At 47.6% G+C, this 18,418-nt stretch overlaps 1 protein-coding gene across 3 annotated transcripts; it reads right to left on the bottom strand.

Moving 5' to 3' along the window:
• Positions 1-481: 481 nt before the first annotated feature.
• PSME3IP1 (proteasome activator subunit 3 interacting protein 1) lies at positions 482-18,174 on the bottom strand. Of its 3 annotated transcripts, none has more exons than XM_077310702.1 (7): positions 18,140-18,174; positions 14,069-14,209; positions 12,168-12,266; positions 11,273-11,394; positions 6,088-6,221; positions 3,933-4,000; positions 482-1,622 (listed from the first exon to the last, which is right to left on the bottom strand). In XM_077310702.1, exons 2-7 carry the CDS (start codon positions 14,196-14,198, stop codon positions 1,399-1,401), a joined length of 777 nt encoding a protein of 258 aa, XP_077166817.1. In that variant the 5' UTR covers positions 14,199-14,209; positions 18,140-18,174; the 3' UTR covers positions 482-1,398. The 3 variants fall into 3 exon arrangements, with proteins under 3 accessions (XP_077166817.1, XP_077166815.1, XP_077166816.1); XM_077310700.1 differs by lacking the exon at positions 18,140-18,174 and adding an exon at positions 17,963-18,129; XM_077310701.1 differs by lacking the exon at positions 18,140-18,174 and adding an exon at positions 14,769-14,833.
• Between the last annotated feature and the right edge of the window lie 244 nt (positions 18,175-18,418).

Genomic DNA, 18,418 nt, shown 5'->3' with positions numbered 1-18,418 from the left:
TGTGTGTGCATCCTGTTCTTTATTAGCAGCAATTGGTTGGCAATTCATCTTTCTCACATTTCGCTAGATTGGGGGGGGGGTGCTGTAGAAGCCAGCGGCAGCCCCCGCCTACTGCCCCTTCCCCGAGAACATACAAGAGACAAATTAGAAACGTACCATTCTTTTCCCCTAGACAGAGATAGGGAGTCAGACTACGCTATTAGCTGATGTTAACAACTTGTGTTTTTGTTTTAGGGGATCTCGAGCGCCTGAAGCAGTACTGTCCTCTTAACCAACCAGCGAGGCTGCCGATTTTTTCTATCGGCAGCAATTAGGAAGTGACATTTTGCTCAGCTTGGAGAGACGGCTTCTCTTACTCTCAGCACGCACGCTTCCTCAAATGCAGTGGAATGGGGGTTACCAGTACATACTTAGAGCTAAAATATGGGCAGTCAATTAACATACAACATAATAAAAAGGATTAACAGATTCCATAATCCAACAGAGATAACAAGCTTAGTTTATAAAGTTGCCATGTGTTTGGGTTCGGCTCTAGGGGAAACCATAGTAAAGGAAATAAATATGTCAAAATGGGCAGTTGCATCGTTGACTGTGGAATTAGCTGAGACCTTCCCCTGTCCATTTCTGCTCCCCTTAAAATGGCTCTGGGGGGACAATGATAGAGGATGTACCAAGCTAAATGCCTTCTTATGATGGTGCAGTTGTTTTCATATGAGATCTCCCTGCAGACATAAACAGGATAATTCCTGGGATCTTTTGAAGCTCCTCCCGTTCCAATGAAACAGAAGAAAGCCTAAGATGGGCTCAGATGCTTGGGGGAAGAAACAAGTGGGCACCCCCTTAGGGACTGCTGCTCTACAGAAATTCACACAATCAGCTTGGGCCTTTGTGGTCGCTCCCACACTCTGCAGAGTCCTCCCTTGGTCGAAGCCTAGGCCATTACCAAAGCCCTGATCCTGAACTTAATACGGATCTCTACAACTCACAAAGGTTCTCAAGAAAACAAATGGAAAGGCACGGGAGGAACAGTTTGGCCTCCCCTGAGCTGTAGAAGATGCCACCGCCGAGCGTGGCAAGAAGGCTTCGAATGTTGGCAAGACCCGAGATTTTAGCTTAGGGGGGCTGAGACGCATTCAGGATTTCTTTAATCAGAGGCAACACTAGAACTCTGCCACGGCACCAGAGCAACCTACTTCTTCTCCATCATACAATAAAAACAAGACTTCTCCCTGGAACCAAAGACAGTCTTAAAGGAAAGAGACACCCACAGAAGACAGCTTCAGAACGCTGCTTGGTATTATCTGAAAAATAGAGGCGGATTATGTGGAGCACTTGGATGATGACCAGGACGAAGGGGGGGGACTTCCCGCCCAAGCATCACAGGAGTCGGGGCGAATCCTACAACGGGCCGTCAAAGAAGCTGCTGCTGCCACGGAATACCGAGGAGACGATCTTGCCGGCCGAGTTGATGGTGCCTTCGCTGTCTGAGCTGGACTCCGAGTCGCTGCTCCCTGAGTAGGCGCCCAGGCCTGGCAGAATCCCGATGCACACGGCCGCCGAGGGGCAGTGGACCATCGGATCACTCGCAGAGCTGCTGCCCAGAGGGATACAAGAGGGGTTTTCTGAAAGAGCCAAAAAGGACAGTTACCACAAGCCACTGGAAGCAAGAAGAACGGTCTCGGCTTCCAAGCAACGTGTCCTGTCTCTAGGGCAGGGGCTTTTTTTGGTCCCTCTCTCAGGTTCCAACAGGGCCAAGAGTCCCACCAAGCAACTCTTAGAACAGGGCAAAGTTATCTAGACCAAGGGTAGTCAACCTGTGGTCCTCCAGATGCTCATGGACAACAATTCCCACGAGCCCCTCCCAGCAAACACTGGCAGGGGGCTCGTGGGAATTGTAGTCCATGGACATCTGGAGGACCAACGGGTTGACTACCCCTGATCTAGACATTTGGAAAACAGGGGACATGGCTAAAGGACACTACCGGGGAGGAGGGCAACCCGAAGCAGCAACACTGAACCCACAGAATGGCAAGCATCTGACATCACAGTCATGTGACCAGAAGGAGCTGCACCCTGGTCAGCATTGAAGCTGAGATCACGGGCAGCTGGCCAGCAAGCCTGGAAGAATCGGGATATAAAAACGGAGCCCTTCAAGGTGCACCGCAGTCATTTTAGGATACACATCACCAGGGGTGGGAGGGGGGGAAGGGGGGGGATGGCAGGAGGGACTGATCGGTCTGGGGAAACACTGCCTGCCTCTGAGCATCTACACAACAAAACAGCAAAATTCTGGTGAACCTCTCTGAATTTCTCTTTTGATCAAAACAGAATCAGACTATGAAAGAGGGAAAGAAACAGCGTGTTGAAGATCAAGCTGAAATTCCTCTCAATGACACTAATTCCACTGTTATGCTCGGAGGTGTATTTTCTCTGTCAGTCCCTTTCCGTTCTACTCCAGGAGAGCTCCATTTTAATACAGCTGATATTCCCCCACTTTGTCCCGACTGTCACTACTCAGCCGTGGGACCATGCTCTGTGCGTAACAGTGATACATCTGGGGTTTCTTGTATCTGTCAGCTGAGGGCTGGCTGCATCAGGGTCCCCTCCATCCTTGTAGCAAAACACATATTCAAGGTGGTAACTTGGGTCTTTCAAGGCAGGTTTTTGTGGCGTACAAATGTGACAGCCAGTGTGGTGTGATGGTTAAAGAGTCTGACTAGGAGGAGGGAGACGCAAATTCAGATTCCTATCCCACTACAGAAACTCACTAGTTGAGGCAGGGCATCAAGGAAGCCAGCTTGGTTTTAATGGTTAGGAGTGTGGACTTCTAGTGAGCCGGGTTTGAATCTGCGCTCCCCCACATGCAACCAGCTGGGTGACCTTGGGCTCGATACACAACTGATAAAGCTGTTTAGCCCGAGCAGTGATATCAGGGCTCTCTCAGCCCCACCCACCCCACAGGGTATCTGTTGTGAGGAGAGGAAAAGGAAGGCAACTGTAAGCCACTTTGAGCCTCCTTCGGGTAGAGAAAAGCGGCATATAAGAACCAAATCTTCTTCTTCTAAACAAATACGCTTGGATCGCCCTGGGAGAATGAGTCACCGTCCCCGAGAATACTCTGCCCAAAGACAATAGGGCAACCTGGTGACCTTCTGAACCAACAGCTCTGATCTGCCAGAAGGTGCCACAGTTTCACCGGGGATGAAAGCAAAGCGTTTTTTCTACAATGAACACTTTAAATCCTGACAAAACCATCAGGAGAGTGACTAATAATGCAGGGAATTTTCTTTTTTAAACAACCCACACAGCTTCCATGGCTCATTAGCTCAGCAAACGTTGGAGCGGAGTTAGCCAAACAGATGGAGATCAAGGTTGGGCCGCCATTTGCAGTTACCCAATTTGGGCTAACGACGCTTGCCTCCGGAAGTGCAGGGCGAAAAAAGCTCGACTCGGGCAGAGCTGCTAGAATGCTGACTCCAGTTCCATCGTGGCTAAGCCAACGCCTTGACTGCAGCTCATAATGTTCTACAACAGGGGTAGTCAAACTGCGGCCCTCCAGATGTCCATGGACTACAATTCCCATGAGCCCCTGCCAGCATTTGCGACTGTAAGCCGTTTTGAGATTCTTCTGGGTAGAGAAAAGCAGCATAGAAGAATCAACTCTTCTTCTTCTTCTAAAAGTAGACTTTTTATTTAAAAAAACTTTCTTTCACAGGTTGGGAGGGTTCTCCCCAGCCACCATTATGAACCCCCTCCCCCTGCTGTGTAACCACCAAGGGGTCTTCGTGGTGCCATAGTTGGGAAACCCTGCCCTGGAGAGTGTCTGGTGGTCTGAGCAGCCTTTACAGCCAGACTCTTTGCGGACCAGGAGGGAAAAAAATGTTCCAAGGCCACCTGGCAACTTGATCAGCTCTAAAGGCGATTTTGCCCACCTGGAGCTTCTTCCGGATTGGGGTCAGGGTCGAGCTTCAGTCTTTTCACGTTGTTGGCACCTTCTGAACTGCAAGAAAATAAAAGTGTCAAAAAGGCCCCTGCACACAAGACAGCAACAAAGCGGAGAAGATCCGTCGTGGGCCACCTGCCCACCTCCCAGGCCTCATTGCTACAGGGAACAGGGACTTGGAATTCCTCGTTGATTGGCAGCCAGGATTCCAGCCAGAGGTGTTCCAAGACTGCTCTTTGGCTTCCTCTCAACATGGCAAAGGGACTCTTCGCTCAACTTTCAAGTGCAAAAAAAGGAGAATGCAAATGCAGGTGAGAAAAAAATGCCTGAAAACACAGAACACACCAGTGCAAAGGAGCGATCCGCCCAAGAGGCAGGAATAACAGCTGCCAAGTTGCCCGGGGCAGCAAGATCTTTGGTAGGATGCAGTCAATAGGTGCAATTTATTGCTGCTGTCGGTTAATTCCCTACACCTCTGCAGAATGCTGGGAGAAATTTTCTCAGGTCCTTGTTGCCTTTCCCGGAAGGCCTGCCAGGCAAGGAAGCCAGAACATCCTGCTAATAAAACACCTGCTAACGTAACAAAAAGATCGGAAGGCAGTCCCACCCTGTAGGGAGAAGCCTGCAGTTAGTCATAAAAGGACTGGGGATGGGGGAATTTATTTTTGACACTGCACAGGGACAAGGAAGGCTCCATCCCAGGTGTTTATGCAGAGGTGGCCACCTTCAACCCAGTTCCAGCACACTTTTCAACACCCCTGTAAGGGTGGCCAAAATTTTCTCCAGGATGGGCAGAAGGGGGAGCAGAGCGAGTGAGGGAAAGCGGCTTTCTTAAGGCCACAGAAGCACCTATGGCTGTGGTGATGTTAAAACAAGGGCCTTCGTGGCCTGTGCAAAGCCCCTGCGCAAGAGCATGACCTGGCTCTCAAGAAAACGACAGGAGGGTGCAGAGAGCTGGAAGGTTTGTGGACGCTTGAGAAAAGGGATGCTGCACCCGTGCAAAAAGACCAAACAGTAGCAGCAAGTGTTGTGGTTCTTTTCCGAGGGCATTAAACAAGCAAGCCAAATCCCAGGGGCACGAGCCAGGGTGGAAGGAGGCCGCAGAGGCAGGGACAGAGCATGAGAGAGAACACGCGGCTGAATGTCAAGGCATTGGCACCGCAGTGGCGAGAAGCCGCCTGAAAAAGGAGCCATCTGCACCCGTCAGCTGTGCCGCTGCGCAAACACCCTCGTCGCTTTCCCAGAACTTGCTGCTCACGTGTGCCAAATGCTCGGGATGAAAAATAGCTTTTTGCCTGCTCATTCAACATTTGGAGACTTGGTGCCCCCTCTGAAACAGGCAGCCACAGCCAGTTTATGGCGAGAAGCTTCAACGGGCTTTTGCGGACGCCGGTGCCCAGCCAGGAGCTGTGCTGTTCCACTGAGCTGCAACTCTGCGGCTTCTCAAGAGCGACGGGCCTTTCCCGTGAGTCTCCTGAGTTGATCCCTTCCAGGATTGTCAGAAGGCCCTTTGGTGTGCTAGCTCAAGCTCTTAGTTCATGGGATTCACCCTCAGGACTGAACTTTTAGCACTCGTACATATTTACTTCCTGTACTGCACAAAAGAACGGATTTCATATCACATCGGGTCAATATGCTTTGCAGAAACTGAAGGCCCAAGGAATTGTCTTGTATGCAAAGAGAGGCAAAATTCTTGTTCCACCAGCCCCTATTTTGACAGCCCTACCCTCCCAGCCCTTTCAGCACTGCTGCCACCCACCACTTCCCCTCCCACCTGCAGGAATGAAGAAAGAATCAGTCCTGGGCTTGGGAGGAGACTCTCTGCAGGGTAGCTGAAAACAGGCCTTGGAAGCACAGGCTGCTGCAGTCACTTCAAGACTTCCTGGCCAGACAATGCCTTGCTCCCAGTGCCTGTGGGAACTGGGGCTGCAATCCGAGGAGGAGACGGGAGGCCAATAGCGGGCTGGAGAGGCAGGCTCTATCCAGGTGCAGGCACCTCACTGCTCAGGAGGGTTCCGTTGGGAGGGTTCAGGCTGCACAGCCTCCCGTTTCACCACACTTCAAGCCTCGGGAAGGGGGCTGATGCTGGCTGTCACCCACTACACGACTTCCCCCCTCCAAGTCTGCAGAAGCCTCAAACTCACCTTCTGTGTTTCACAGCGCCTGCCAACAGCTTCGCCTGAGAGAACTTGCTCTTGTTTCCAACGGACTTCACCAACAGCTTTTTCTCTGCCTCTTTTTTCAAGTCAGTGCTTCCCCCGACCTTGGACAAAGAACTGTGAGTTCAAGGTTAAGGACCCAGCGGAACTTTTTAAAAAGGAACCTGTCACACTCTGTGTTGGCATCAAACTCTGTGTGGTCACAACCTCTTACTCCTGCTAAGCGACTACCGTTCACACCAAGGTTTTTGGAAGTGGGCCTTGAAGCAGACACACGAGGAGGAGGAGGAGGAGGAGGAGGAGGAGGAGGAGGAGGGTAATAGCTCCAGAACTGCTATCCATTAAGGTTTTAATTAATTCACTGGCGCTATTGATTAAAGCTACAGTTACAGATCAATTTCCCAAACTGCACCAGTAATTAGGCCTTCAATTAGTCATACTAGTAAACATTGTAGGGTTTTGCTCTTAGCCTCAGCTCATGCGTGGCTTCCTGGTGCTCTAAAAAAAAGAACAGCAGTAGCTCTCTGATGCCATCTAACGGAGGACCCATTCTACAGGAACACTTCCAGAATCCACAGGCTTCTATCTCCGAGCTTCTCAATGCGATTCTGCTTTTCCAACATATGGTTCACCTTTGACCTCCCAAGAGAAGGAAAGAATCCTGGTCCACAGGGCTAGCTAGGAACACATGCCTCAATGCACTGGAAATTTCTGCTGAACACTTTGAAAAGCTGACAACTCAGGGGCATCACAGCATTGCCTCTGCATAACCAGAAATGGAACACATTTTAAAGACGAGCTTACAAATACAGATTTGGGACTGGGGGTGGGGAGTGAGGAGGAGAATCCTGCTGTTTGGGTTTAGAAAAAGGAGTCTGTAGTCCTGCTGGTCAAAGCTTCAACTACAGCAGTAACAATCACTGAGCATTTTTACCATCCACAGCATTTTTCGAGACATGCATTGGTGTGCATGCACCATGTGTATGTGAAAATTAGCCTCTCTCAACTTTTTTTTTTACTGTTGAGGAGCCCCAGAAACAAGCTTCAAGAAACGCCAGAAGTGGCAGGATCATGCAGAATAGGGTTGGGGAGCATTGCTGTGGACACCCCTTTCCTACCCCCTCCATGCCATCACAGGCCATTCTTTGGGGGGGGGGGAAAGCGTGTCAACATAATATATGTGTATGTGTATATGTGTGTGTGTATATATATATATATATACACACACACACACACACACACACACACACACACACACACTGCCGCTTGCAAAGACTCACGGCTGTTTACAATAAAAGAATAAACCAACCCAACCCGTAAAACCCCCCAACACATTAAAAGATGGCTATTCATTGGAGTTAACTCCCCATCTCCCTTCCCCTGTCCAGCTGCAGTCAGGAGCTCTTTCCTTAGGAGCGAGGGTCCTGATCTCACTGGTTCTAGGGGATCCGCTGATATATATTTCAAATTTTAAAATTATATTAAATAAATTCCCGCCCATTTAGGAAACCCTTCCAGGTCCTTTAAGAAACCCCAGGGTAGCCCTGGTGTAGGCAGATATAATGCCCACCAACCACTCTCTGGGCTCCTAAAGTAAAGTTCAACCATCTGCAGATGTGCAGTCCACTGGAGTAAACAGCGTCTGGCACATAAAAGAAGAAAAGATAACCCAGCAGGAGGGAGGGAGGGTTTGTAAGATAAGAGAGTGGTGTCAGCACCTTCTTCCTTGATAAATTTCATTTCTTGGCTGTCCCCAAACTGGTATTCTCAGGACTATATCCTCTTTCTCCTTGGGAGTTGAAGAGAACAGCATCCTCTCTCAGCTAGCAAGGTTGCTGGGAGACAGTCTCTTGTTCTCTTCTCTCTACTAGCCGAAAACTACATGAGAACCTGGTCACCATATGAGGCTGGAACCATCTCAACCCACCTAACGGCGCTAGGGTGGAACTGTTACTACACAGAGTCCATGACAGTCATTTGGATGAAACCTTAGTCCCCAAATAAAACTTTCTTCACTCTTTTTATTCGGTTTGCACAGAAACGGCTGAGCAACCTCTCCGCCAACACGAGGCATGCCACAAACAGAACCCTACTGGATCACGCCCAGTGACAGTCAAGTCCCAGCAAGGCATCTCTCTGTCACTGCCACCGAGACTGACAGCCACCGGCAACCTATCCCGCAGGACAGTCAAATCCCCCTATGAGGCCGGCCAGCACTACGCCCACTACACCATCCTGTGGCAGCAAGTTCCAAGAGCGAAATATGTACTGCGTCTCTTTTATTCTGTTCACCCCAAACGTGACTCCTGGGTTCTAGTCTTTTGGGAGAAAAAGTTAAATCTATCAAGCTTCTCCACCATACGCATAATTTTCTGAACAAGGGGCCATCTTCAACCCCTTTCCTAATGGGAAAGGAATGGGAAGGCAACTGTAATCCGCTTTGAGCCTCCTTCGGGTAGGGAAAAGCGGCATATAAGAACCAACTCTTCTTCTTCTTTTTCTAATATCAAGAAAAGATTTTTTGGGGGGTGGGGGTGGGATTGGTGCAGCAGAGTGAACCAGAAATTTTCACTGAGCTACTCCATCAAAGCACACAGCCTCATTCCTGGTCAGTTGCTTAGACCAGGGGTAGTCAACCTGTGGTCCTCCAGATGTTCATGGACTACAATTCCCATGAGCCCCTGCCAGCGTCTGGAGGACCACAGGTTGACTACCCCTGGCTTAGACATTCAGGCTGCGGTTTCAAGCACAATCAGAATCCCCATAAAGTGAAGGGTTTGGGGCCCTACGAACATCAACTTTTTAATAGCTAGATTCAAGTCCAGGAGCAACTCAGAGACAGAGAAGATTTACAGAACGGAAGCTTTCAAAATTCCCTTTGTTCCCGTCTGACAAAGGGAGTATGGACTCTTGAAAGCTTACACTCTCCAAAAAACGTGGTCTCCGAGCTGCTGCTGGATGCGAATCTAGCTTGTTCTGCTGCAGACCGACACGTTTGCCCTCTGAAACTCTTTTACGCTTATTGATTTCTTATTGGGCTGTCCAGTCCAGAATGACCTCAGAACTTCTCAGAAACTTGAAGGGATGGGTTAGCCTATCATCATCTGCAAACTGGGCCCACCTCAAAGTTCTCCCACCATTCCGGGTCATTTAGGAAGAAACAAAACAGCACCGTGCTGACAAGCAAGTTTCAGCCCCCACCCCCCATGCCTTGTGTTCAATGCGCCCTTCTCTACCGAGCAAAGGCTGTTTGAACAGGCTTCACTACACGAGACCAGGGATCGGCCCCAGGCACATGTTGGGACCAGCATCTCTCTTGTCTGGCATACTAGGGCACCGAGCTAGTCCCTTCTGGCCTAACGCAGGACTTAGATGACCCTCTGAACACGGCAGCTGTGTCCCCTCCCTCTCATCATGGCATCCAACACACCCTGAAGCAGCCACAGAAGCTAAATATAACTCACACACAGCATTGCCCTTAATGAACACAGGAGAAAGAAGTCAGGAACGGAGCCCAACCCTGACAATTTATCTATTGGGTGAAGATATTGCAAAAAATTAAGGAATATATAACTGGGATAAAAGCATCTGACTGTGGCATTCCGAATGATCTGACCATGCTGGGAGCGGGGGGGGGGGGAAATCCCAGCAGAGCAAAACAACAGTGATTAAAGGAGGCCTGGTTTGTCATTATAAGGGGCAAAATCACAACATAAATATATATGGCTGTGGAAATTCTGCTTGGCTGAAAATTACACGAGGACCTGGTCACCCTGTATATTATGCCGGAACCATCATAACCCGGTTCATAGTGCTAGAGCAAAACTGTTAAACTGAATACAATGTAACTGTTGATGATGTGTCATTTGGCAGCAACCAGAGATTATATTTTTAAATAAGCACTGAGAACCGTACGGCAATACAGTAAACTAGTGCTGTAATGGGAACTGGTCCTTTTTTTGCGTATGTGCTTATTACGTACATGTAACTCTCTTTTTTTATATTTGTGTTTTTATTCAGAATGTTCTTTCGAATTCTGCACGCTGATCCTAAGGCACCAAGATGCAGCAGGCAAACACACACACACTCAGGAGCGTGCTTAGGTAAGACTATGTAAAGAAGAACCCAGTGCTACAAATCACTCTGTGTCTTTAAAACTACCACACCAGTTTGGTTTTGCTGCAAGACGATTGGTGCACGTGTACTACCTTTTGTGGACAATTTTTCACTTGCTTCAGATGAACACAATATATGACAGGTTCAAATGGGCAGCCACATTGGTCTGAAGCAGCAGAACACAGCCTGAGTCCAGTGGCGCCTTAAAGAACAACCAAGTTTTATACTGGGTCTAAATTCTCCGGCTCACTGACTTTGGCCATATCATGCGACCCAACCCAATGGAGAGTAATTATGCTAGGACTGGTGAGTGGTAAAAGGAAACCTGGCTGACAAAGAACGCAGTTGTTAGATTCAATCAAAATGGATGCCGGCCAGAGAATTACACAGCTAAAAGAAGCGGAGCAAGATCAGAAGTCGTGGAGACAGCTGAGCCACGGGATCACCAAGAATCGGACACAACTGAATGGCTGACATCATCATCATCATCAGCTTTCATGTGCATGCACACTTCACCGTTATTTCTGAGCCTCACCTACCTCACAGGGCCTCTGTTGTGGGGAGAGGAATAGTAGGTGATTATAAGCTGCTATGATACTCATTTGGGAAGTAAAAAGCTGGGTACAAAAAACCAGCTCTTCTTCAGATAGTGAAGAAGTGTGTGTACACACAAAAACTTATACTCAAATACAACATATGACAGTCTTTCAGAGTGTTTTGGATGAACTGTCTTGCCTCCAAGAGGCTCCCAAAATTGCCTGAAGTAACATGGCTTCAAGCTCTGAAGCCTAACTTCATTGGCTAACATGGAGGGGGATACCTTTGGAGAGCCAACCTTAAAGCCCAAGTCCCCAGGAGGGCCATAAAGGACCTCCCAAAGCTGGCTCATATCAAGACCACTGGTATCTCCTGCCCAAGCTAGTCTATTTGGACCTACACTGGCTCTTTACAAGGTCCTGATGTCCCCGTCCCCCCCCTGCTGAGTGAGCTCCTCCCCTTAAAAAAAAACTCTCAAGGCAGAAGAGGAAAGAAACAGCAGCAGCACTAAGGATATTCTGTATTCATTCAGTTCCTTCAGATCTTCTTCTTGACGCTGCTTTTCTATGAGGGCCTGTTGCCGAGAAACCTCGTCGAGGAACTTGGTCTCGTCCTCATCTAGGCCTCTGACCATATTTTCTGGAGGTAAAGACAGACAAAGAGGCCTTTGTAAACTGCCCAGGAATATCATGGAACATGAGAGCATCTGCCAAGTTAGAGCAGCTCTAGCCAGAGGGATTTTTTTAGTGCTTCACAAAAAATGTCCATTGTACAGCAGGGCAGAGACACACTAATTCCGTCATCAAAACAAACAGTTCAAATATTACTTTACCAGCTTATTTTATTTTGCCCTTTCTCTAAGGAGCTCAGTGTTTATTCTCTCCTCCTTCCACATTTATCCTCCCCAGTTTTTGCTCACAACAACCTTGCAAGGGAGGTTAGGCTGAGAAAGAGAGTGAGACAGCATTGTGTAAAATCTTCAAATCATATTTTCTGGACATGTGGCACTTTGGCATGTGCTAATTTTATTCTAGTTATATCTATTGGATTTTTATTTCACCCACTCCCGAATGGCGACCCCTCTTCCATTTATCCTCTCAGCAATCTTATGAAATAGCTTGATACCGGGATCACCCAGAGAGCTTAACGAGAGGGGGATACAAACACAGGCCTCCCTGGTCTCCATCCAGCACTCTGGCCTGTACCCCATTTCAGCACTCTCTGTTGCCACAGAGCTGAAATTCTTAGCATTGATAGGAGCTACACTGGTCAAGCTTGAGCTGAGCTTTGACAAACCCACAGAAAATCAACCCTAAGCTCTTCTGTTTAGGAGGAGAACAATAGCTACACCTACCAAAGATCTGAAATGCATTTTCCTGCACCAAGATTCAGGAATGTTTATTGGAACTTACTGAATTTGAATTGCTCTTCGAACTCCTGCTGCTTCTTATCTTTCTGCTCCTGAAGTCTTTCATAGAGTGATCGGGGGTCATACACTTCCTCAGGACACTCTGAGAAACAAAGCAAAGCAAACTAATGTTGAAGGAGGCGATTGTTTTGAAAGAAAGCAATTAGACAGGAATATCCTGGGTGTTCACTTTTCTAAGAACACCGGCAACCAGTCAAATCAAGGACACGTTGGTTATTAGCGCATCTCCCTGCATATACTAAAGCCAGTAATTTTCAGTCTGCAGAACCAGTTTTTTAAAGATGGCTCTTCTTGGTCACTTGGAGGAGATTTTCACTCACCTAAGAAGAAGAGCTTGGTTTTTAGTACCCCACTTTTGACTACCCAAAGGAGCCAGCTTATCATTGCTTTCCCCACCCTGTGAAGAAGGTGGAGCAGAGAGAGCTCAGAGAGCCATGACTGGCCCAAGGTCACTCAGCAGGCTGCATATGGAGAAGGAGTGGGATATCAAACCTGGCTCTCCAGATCAGAGGCTCATGCTCTTAATCACTACGCCACGCTGGCTCTCTAAGGTAATCAAAAGTAGCTGTTTACATACTTGGCGTGCTGAACTCCCACTGTGGGGACAATCAGACTTAAGGCACAATCCCCAGGAACGTCACATTCCTTAACATTAAAAAACTCAAGTCCAGCAGTACCTTATAGATCAGCAGCATTCAGCAGGATGTTTACAAGGCTGCAAACTTTTGTGAGTCAAAGCTCACTTCGCAGATGTAAACGAGAACAAAGCTTATTTGTTCCATAACAAACTGTGCCCAGCTACCTCTAATCCTTTCTTGGCATCTTTGTGTTCAAGACCATTGATTGTCACTCCTGGAAGGCTCATAGACGCTTATCACTTGTGGCAGTCATGGCACTTGCCCTGCAAGTTGGCCACTCCATGACTCTAGCTTGACCACTCTGCCTTGAGACACAATGTCCAGTTCTCAGGAATCCACAGTGGCAACTGTGAACTTTATTCTGGTGGCCTCTGGGATGGCAGGTATGGTAAAAACAACACCAACAACACCTTGTCACTTGGGAAAAAGGCATGATTCTGGCTGGCTTTGTTTTTCTTCTGGGCTGGACTGAGGTTTGGCAGCTGCAGTGTGCCCAGAAAGCCTGAGGAAGACCCGGGGACAAGGAAATGGTAGTGAGGCCTAACCACCAATTTCCTCCACACTGTATCATTGACCCAGCTGGAAATCTGCTCAGTGCACGAGACGGCAGATGTACACTAGTGCACACAAGGTCCATGCTTTCACATACTTGCCAAAACAAAACAAACAAACAAAAAAGGCTGATCCTTCAGCTATCTCATACTTGCCTTGCTCTGTGGTTTCCTTTCACTCTGTACTTCTACAACTCCCATTCACCCCCAATAGCATCTCCTCCAACAGCATCAGGTCTCCAGTGCCAAGAATGGCCGGGTGGGATGCCTATAGGAACTGGAGCTTAGGTTTTGGCTGGCGGCCCAGAGGGTACAGGCTCCAGTGTTGTGGTCTGGCAGCAAGGCTCAAACCATGTTAAAGAAAAGACGAGTAGGGGATTATTTTCTCTAATGTCATCACTGGTTGCTTTTCGGACAGTCTTCTGCTGCTGGGGACGAGGACAAACCACTCCAGCCGCAAAATTATGGAAATGAATAAGATTGCCCCTTCAAAGGAGGCTACCTCTTCAGAGACCTCCTTCCACTAGGAATCCAGGTGCACAACAGCAGACCTTGAAGGCTTGACTGATCTCCCCAAAGTGCAGTAGAAAGGAGTAGATCAAATCTTAAGGCCAGAGCTCTTGGGTATAACGGGAGACGGCATGACAGCGCTGAGAGTGCCGTCCCCTCCCCCCCCCAAACTAATGGTCAAATACCTTCAGGGTCTTCCGGCTTCCGAACTTTCTCCCATTCTTCTTGTCTTCTCTTGCGCCTCTCTTCGAGTTCTGCTTCAGTCACAAACCTTTTGTTAATCACAGGGTTGGTACCACCTTCTCCTCCATCCATTGTGAGGCGGCCTGTGCAGGGAAAACAGGAGGACTAGGATCACTCTGGGTCTTCTGCAGAGATGCCTCTGAAGACGTACAGACAAGCAATGCCCAGCAGCCATGGAAGAGGCCTTTCGATAGGGTCGCTTGATCTCAAGAGGAAGGATTGGGGCAGTGGTTACCCATCTCCAGGCTCCACCTTGGGTTTTTTAATCTACTGCCAAAAGATGTGAAACATCCAGAAGTTTGGAAAGTTTTGAGAAATAGGGAGCTCTGAACCATGAAGCTTACACAGGAATAAATTGTGTCAGTCTTCAAGGGTACCATTGGACTTCTGTTTAATTTAACTGGAAAGGTCTTGGGGAGATCACTGATCAGCCCTCAACTGTACAGTGTGTATCGTATATACCCGCCCTTTGTATATCATGCACTTATCCAGATGGGATCAGACCCAAAGGAACAATTTTCATACACTACAAAACTGGCAGGACTAGGTTGCTATCTGCAGATGCTTGTGTGACCAGGAAGCACTGGCTCACAAGAGACAGTATGATGAAGTGGTTACTGTTGGGTCTGTGGCCAGGGATACCTTGCTGTGATTCACACTGGTTGACCTCAGTGATCAAACAACTGGCAATAATATCTTTTTGGCTTGTTCGACAGAAATGGGAGATGGATTACAGTCACCTGAAAGCTTTCACTGCTCACTATACACAGAAAACATGGAGGGGAAGACTGGTCAAAACAGTCAACTGATTCTCTGACTGATTCTCTCTGTGTAGCAATCATTTCTGTGCCTTGTTTTTCTTTGATGCTTCTCCATGAACTGTCATACCTTTCCCCCTCCTTTTATTTCAAATTACGCAGGCATGGCAACTGAATCCAGTTCAACTTATCTGTGTAAAGTTGCTCTGTTAACAAATTTGTTTGCCATGTGGAAAAACCTTGGAATTTCAGCCCCCCACTAACCAACATAGGACACATCTGTCAGAAGGAGAAATTGCTGGGCCAGAGAGCCATTTTAAATGCCAAGACCGTATCACCATTCTAAGCAGGGAGAACGCACAGTGCATCCAGACCCTGAAAAGAGTTAAGGCTTGTGGGATTGGTGGTGGATCTCTTTGGCCAGCCAGTGTGGACTGCTCCCGCCAGACAGATAACATGTTTCTCCTTTATTTGTACTCTTGTGTTAGGAGAGGCAGACATGCACTAGCTTACAGCTAATAAATCACAGTGAAGGTACAGAGGCAACATCAGCTCCATGCTAAACAGGGATAATAAGCTAGGAGCAAGATCTGGCTACATGGACTCACTCCTGCTTTTCTTGGAGTGAAATAAGAATCTCACAATTTCCTCTCTTGGCTGCAAAGCTTCCCCCAACCATAAATAACCAGCTCATTGGATAGACCACTAACACCATTGCAGTTAACAACATTTCCCATTGTGGGGCCAGATGAGACCATGGCAATTTCATGGGTTGAATCATGGAACTGACCAATAACATAAGAAGGAGACAGTGTTTGTCTAAGTAACTAGTAAAGAAACTTAAAATATCTTTGAAACAGGTACAGAAAATTTGCCACTGTGTAAATAAGGTCCTTCCATCCCCTCAATTGTTTGATTCACCAGTTCTACATCCAGCTGTTCTCTGAAGGACTTACGGATTGCAGTTTAGGAAACAACATAATTTAGCAACTTTTGCTTGAAATTCTGTAATTTGCACCACGTAAAGAGCACACCAGTACTCCTGTAGAAACTGTCGCAGATTTTGGGAAATCCTAGAGAAATGATTATGTATTTGGGAGAATCGCCAACACATATGCAGAATAAATCAGATGCTTTCTGTTGGTCTTACAGGTTGTAACAAAAAATTAAGAAAGCAGTTTCTTGGGAACAAAAGGAGACATGTTCTTTTTAGGTCAACACAAGCATCTTACAGAAAACAAGAAGGAGCCTATGGGAACATTACACTGGTATGGCCTGCTGAGCATCACCTGCTTTTAAGAATCACCCTTGGGCTGTCAAGCATGTGCCTCTGTTTTGCACATTTTGCTGCAGTCTTACAGTCACTAATTTAGATGCTTATGAAGAATTTTAAAAAATCTCCAAGCAAACCATAAACCAACTGACACAAGGAAGTGGGGGAGATCCAATGAGTTTAGAGGGGAAAATATTTCCTAAAATATGAGGACATACTGTACTTGTCCAAGATCTCCTTTTCAATATACAACATTTGCTTGGCAACACACCCATGGGACACCCACAGTCTGCAAGAAAATACTGATTCACTGTGTAAGAAAGAAAATCCCTTAGATTTAGTTACACTCTAGCTCCTGACAGTTCTGAAGAAATGGCCACATATTAACATGACCAAGGAATGAAACACCAGAATAGACTATGCAATAGGGGAAGGTTTTGATTTTCAGCGCCCATGTCCACTGACTGATTTAGAGTGTAATGTTAAGTCTTCTCTTTCTCCTTCTCCCACATTACTGATTACCGTTCACTCCTCGAGGGGAATGTCACCAGCATGGCAAAATATACACTACATGGTATCCCTGATAGTGGCTGCATGGGTCATCCCTGGTAGGGATCCTCAAGAAATGTGCAATGAAATTCTTCTTCTCATACACACATCCATATAAACAGGATGTACATTTTACTAGCTTGCAGTAAAAGGAAGGCATGGACTCAGGGCATGAGAAGAGAGAGATCAATACATGACATTTCCATGTTAAATCTTTTTGAGAGCATGTGAATGCTTTTTCTAGCCTTGCTGGTCTCATATTTCCACTGCCTGTCCGTATCATCAGTGATAGCGTCTCATTTCCCACATACCACCCAGTTCTCACCTCTACCCCATTTTAACATGCTCTTGGGTTACAGTCACAGTATCCTCCTAGCTTAGAAACAAAAAACTGGTAGAGAATAAGGGTTAAGACTGCACTCCTACACACAGTTGACTGGCAGTGAGCCACTTTGAATGCAGTGGGCAAGTTAAAATTCATAGGCGGCAGTTTTTACAAAGACAACATAACAAACAACTGGAAGATCTCAGCTCTAATACCACCAGCACCATGAACTCACTTCATTCAGAATTCTTTCCTGTTTATTCCCAACTCCATCCGTCCATGTCATTTTCCTTGTGTTAAAAATGGATATAGCAAGCTTCTCACAGAAATAGTATTTATCTCCTAACTGCATAAAGAGTCATGCACAATGGAGGAGATATACAAAACACACAGAGCTGTCCACTGGTAAATTTAAATACCAGTTTACTCCCCTGAGGGTTTACGCACACATGACACAGCCTACATTCTTCCCACAGATCCTGCCAGTCTATGGTGTGGTGGAAATTTCCACACTTGAAACTTAACTCGCAGGCATAGAACTAAGTTCCAAGTATGGCACTCCTAGGGTACATCTGATTGACAAGATCCACGACAGCTACACAGAAAGTGCAAAGACGATGCAATGTATGAACAAACCCTGTCAAAGCCAGGGTGAAAAGCATCTGCAACCCAAGGGCCCTTTTGACTACAGAGGCTACAGACTGAACCCTGCGTGCAAAATAATGTGCTGGACCTCTCCAATGCAACAACAACAATCAGGAATTTACACTCTACGACATAATCATAATGTGGAGTGGATTATTAAGATTAATGTTAGTATTGTCACTATCAAGATCTATCAGGTCCAACAGGGGAGCGAAGGCTACCTTACAGGGTTGTTGTACAAATTTTGCTGACTAGTTCGGATAACGATGACTAGGAAGAAGGATACCTTAATTCTCCTCCCCTCAGGCTCGAAGCTGGCTGAGGAGGGGGCCTGCTGGACCAGAAGCTGCGCCACAGCACCGAACTCCCCTCCCCGGGGCCGCCACCGCCGCTGACCCCAGAGCCCCCTTGCCCCTCTTCCTTTCCCCAAGCCCAACCTTTGTGACCAGACTCCCGGTCTCACCAATGACACGCCTTCCAGCCCCGCTCCAGCCCCGCCTCTTCCGTCCCCTCCACCGCCCAATCAGAAGCAGCCTTCCGTGTTCCCGCCATTATGCCCAACCACTGCTTCGGTTACAAACACACACCCGCCGCGGACTTAGAAACGGGACAGTGGATTGGCCCACTCATTAAGCATGGAAAAAAGCCCGCCCACCGTGGTTGGTCCAGCCTCTCCGAGGGCAGGCCGACGGAAAGAGGGTGTGACTAGTTGCCCCGGGACACGGAGCGGGGAGGAGGAGGA

Source organism: Paroedura picta, chromosome 14 (assembly GCF_049243985.1).
Source record: "Paroedura picta isolate Pp20150507F chromosome 14, Ppicta_v3.0, whole genome shotgun sequence".
NCBI classification, from domain to species: Eukaryota; Metazoa; Chordata; class Lepidosauria; order Squamata; family Gekkonidae; genus Paroedura; species Paroedura picta.
The sequence above is the reverse complement of the archived record's forward strand: the minus strand, read 5'-3'. Positions and strand labels throughout refer to the sequence as shown.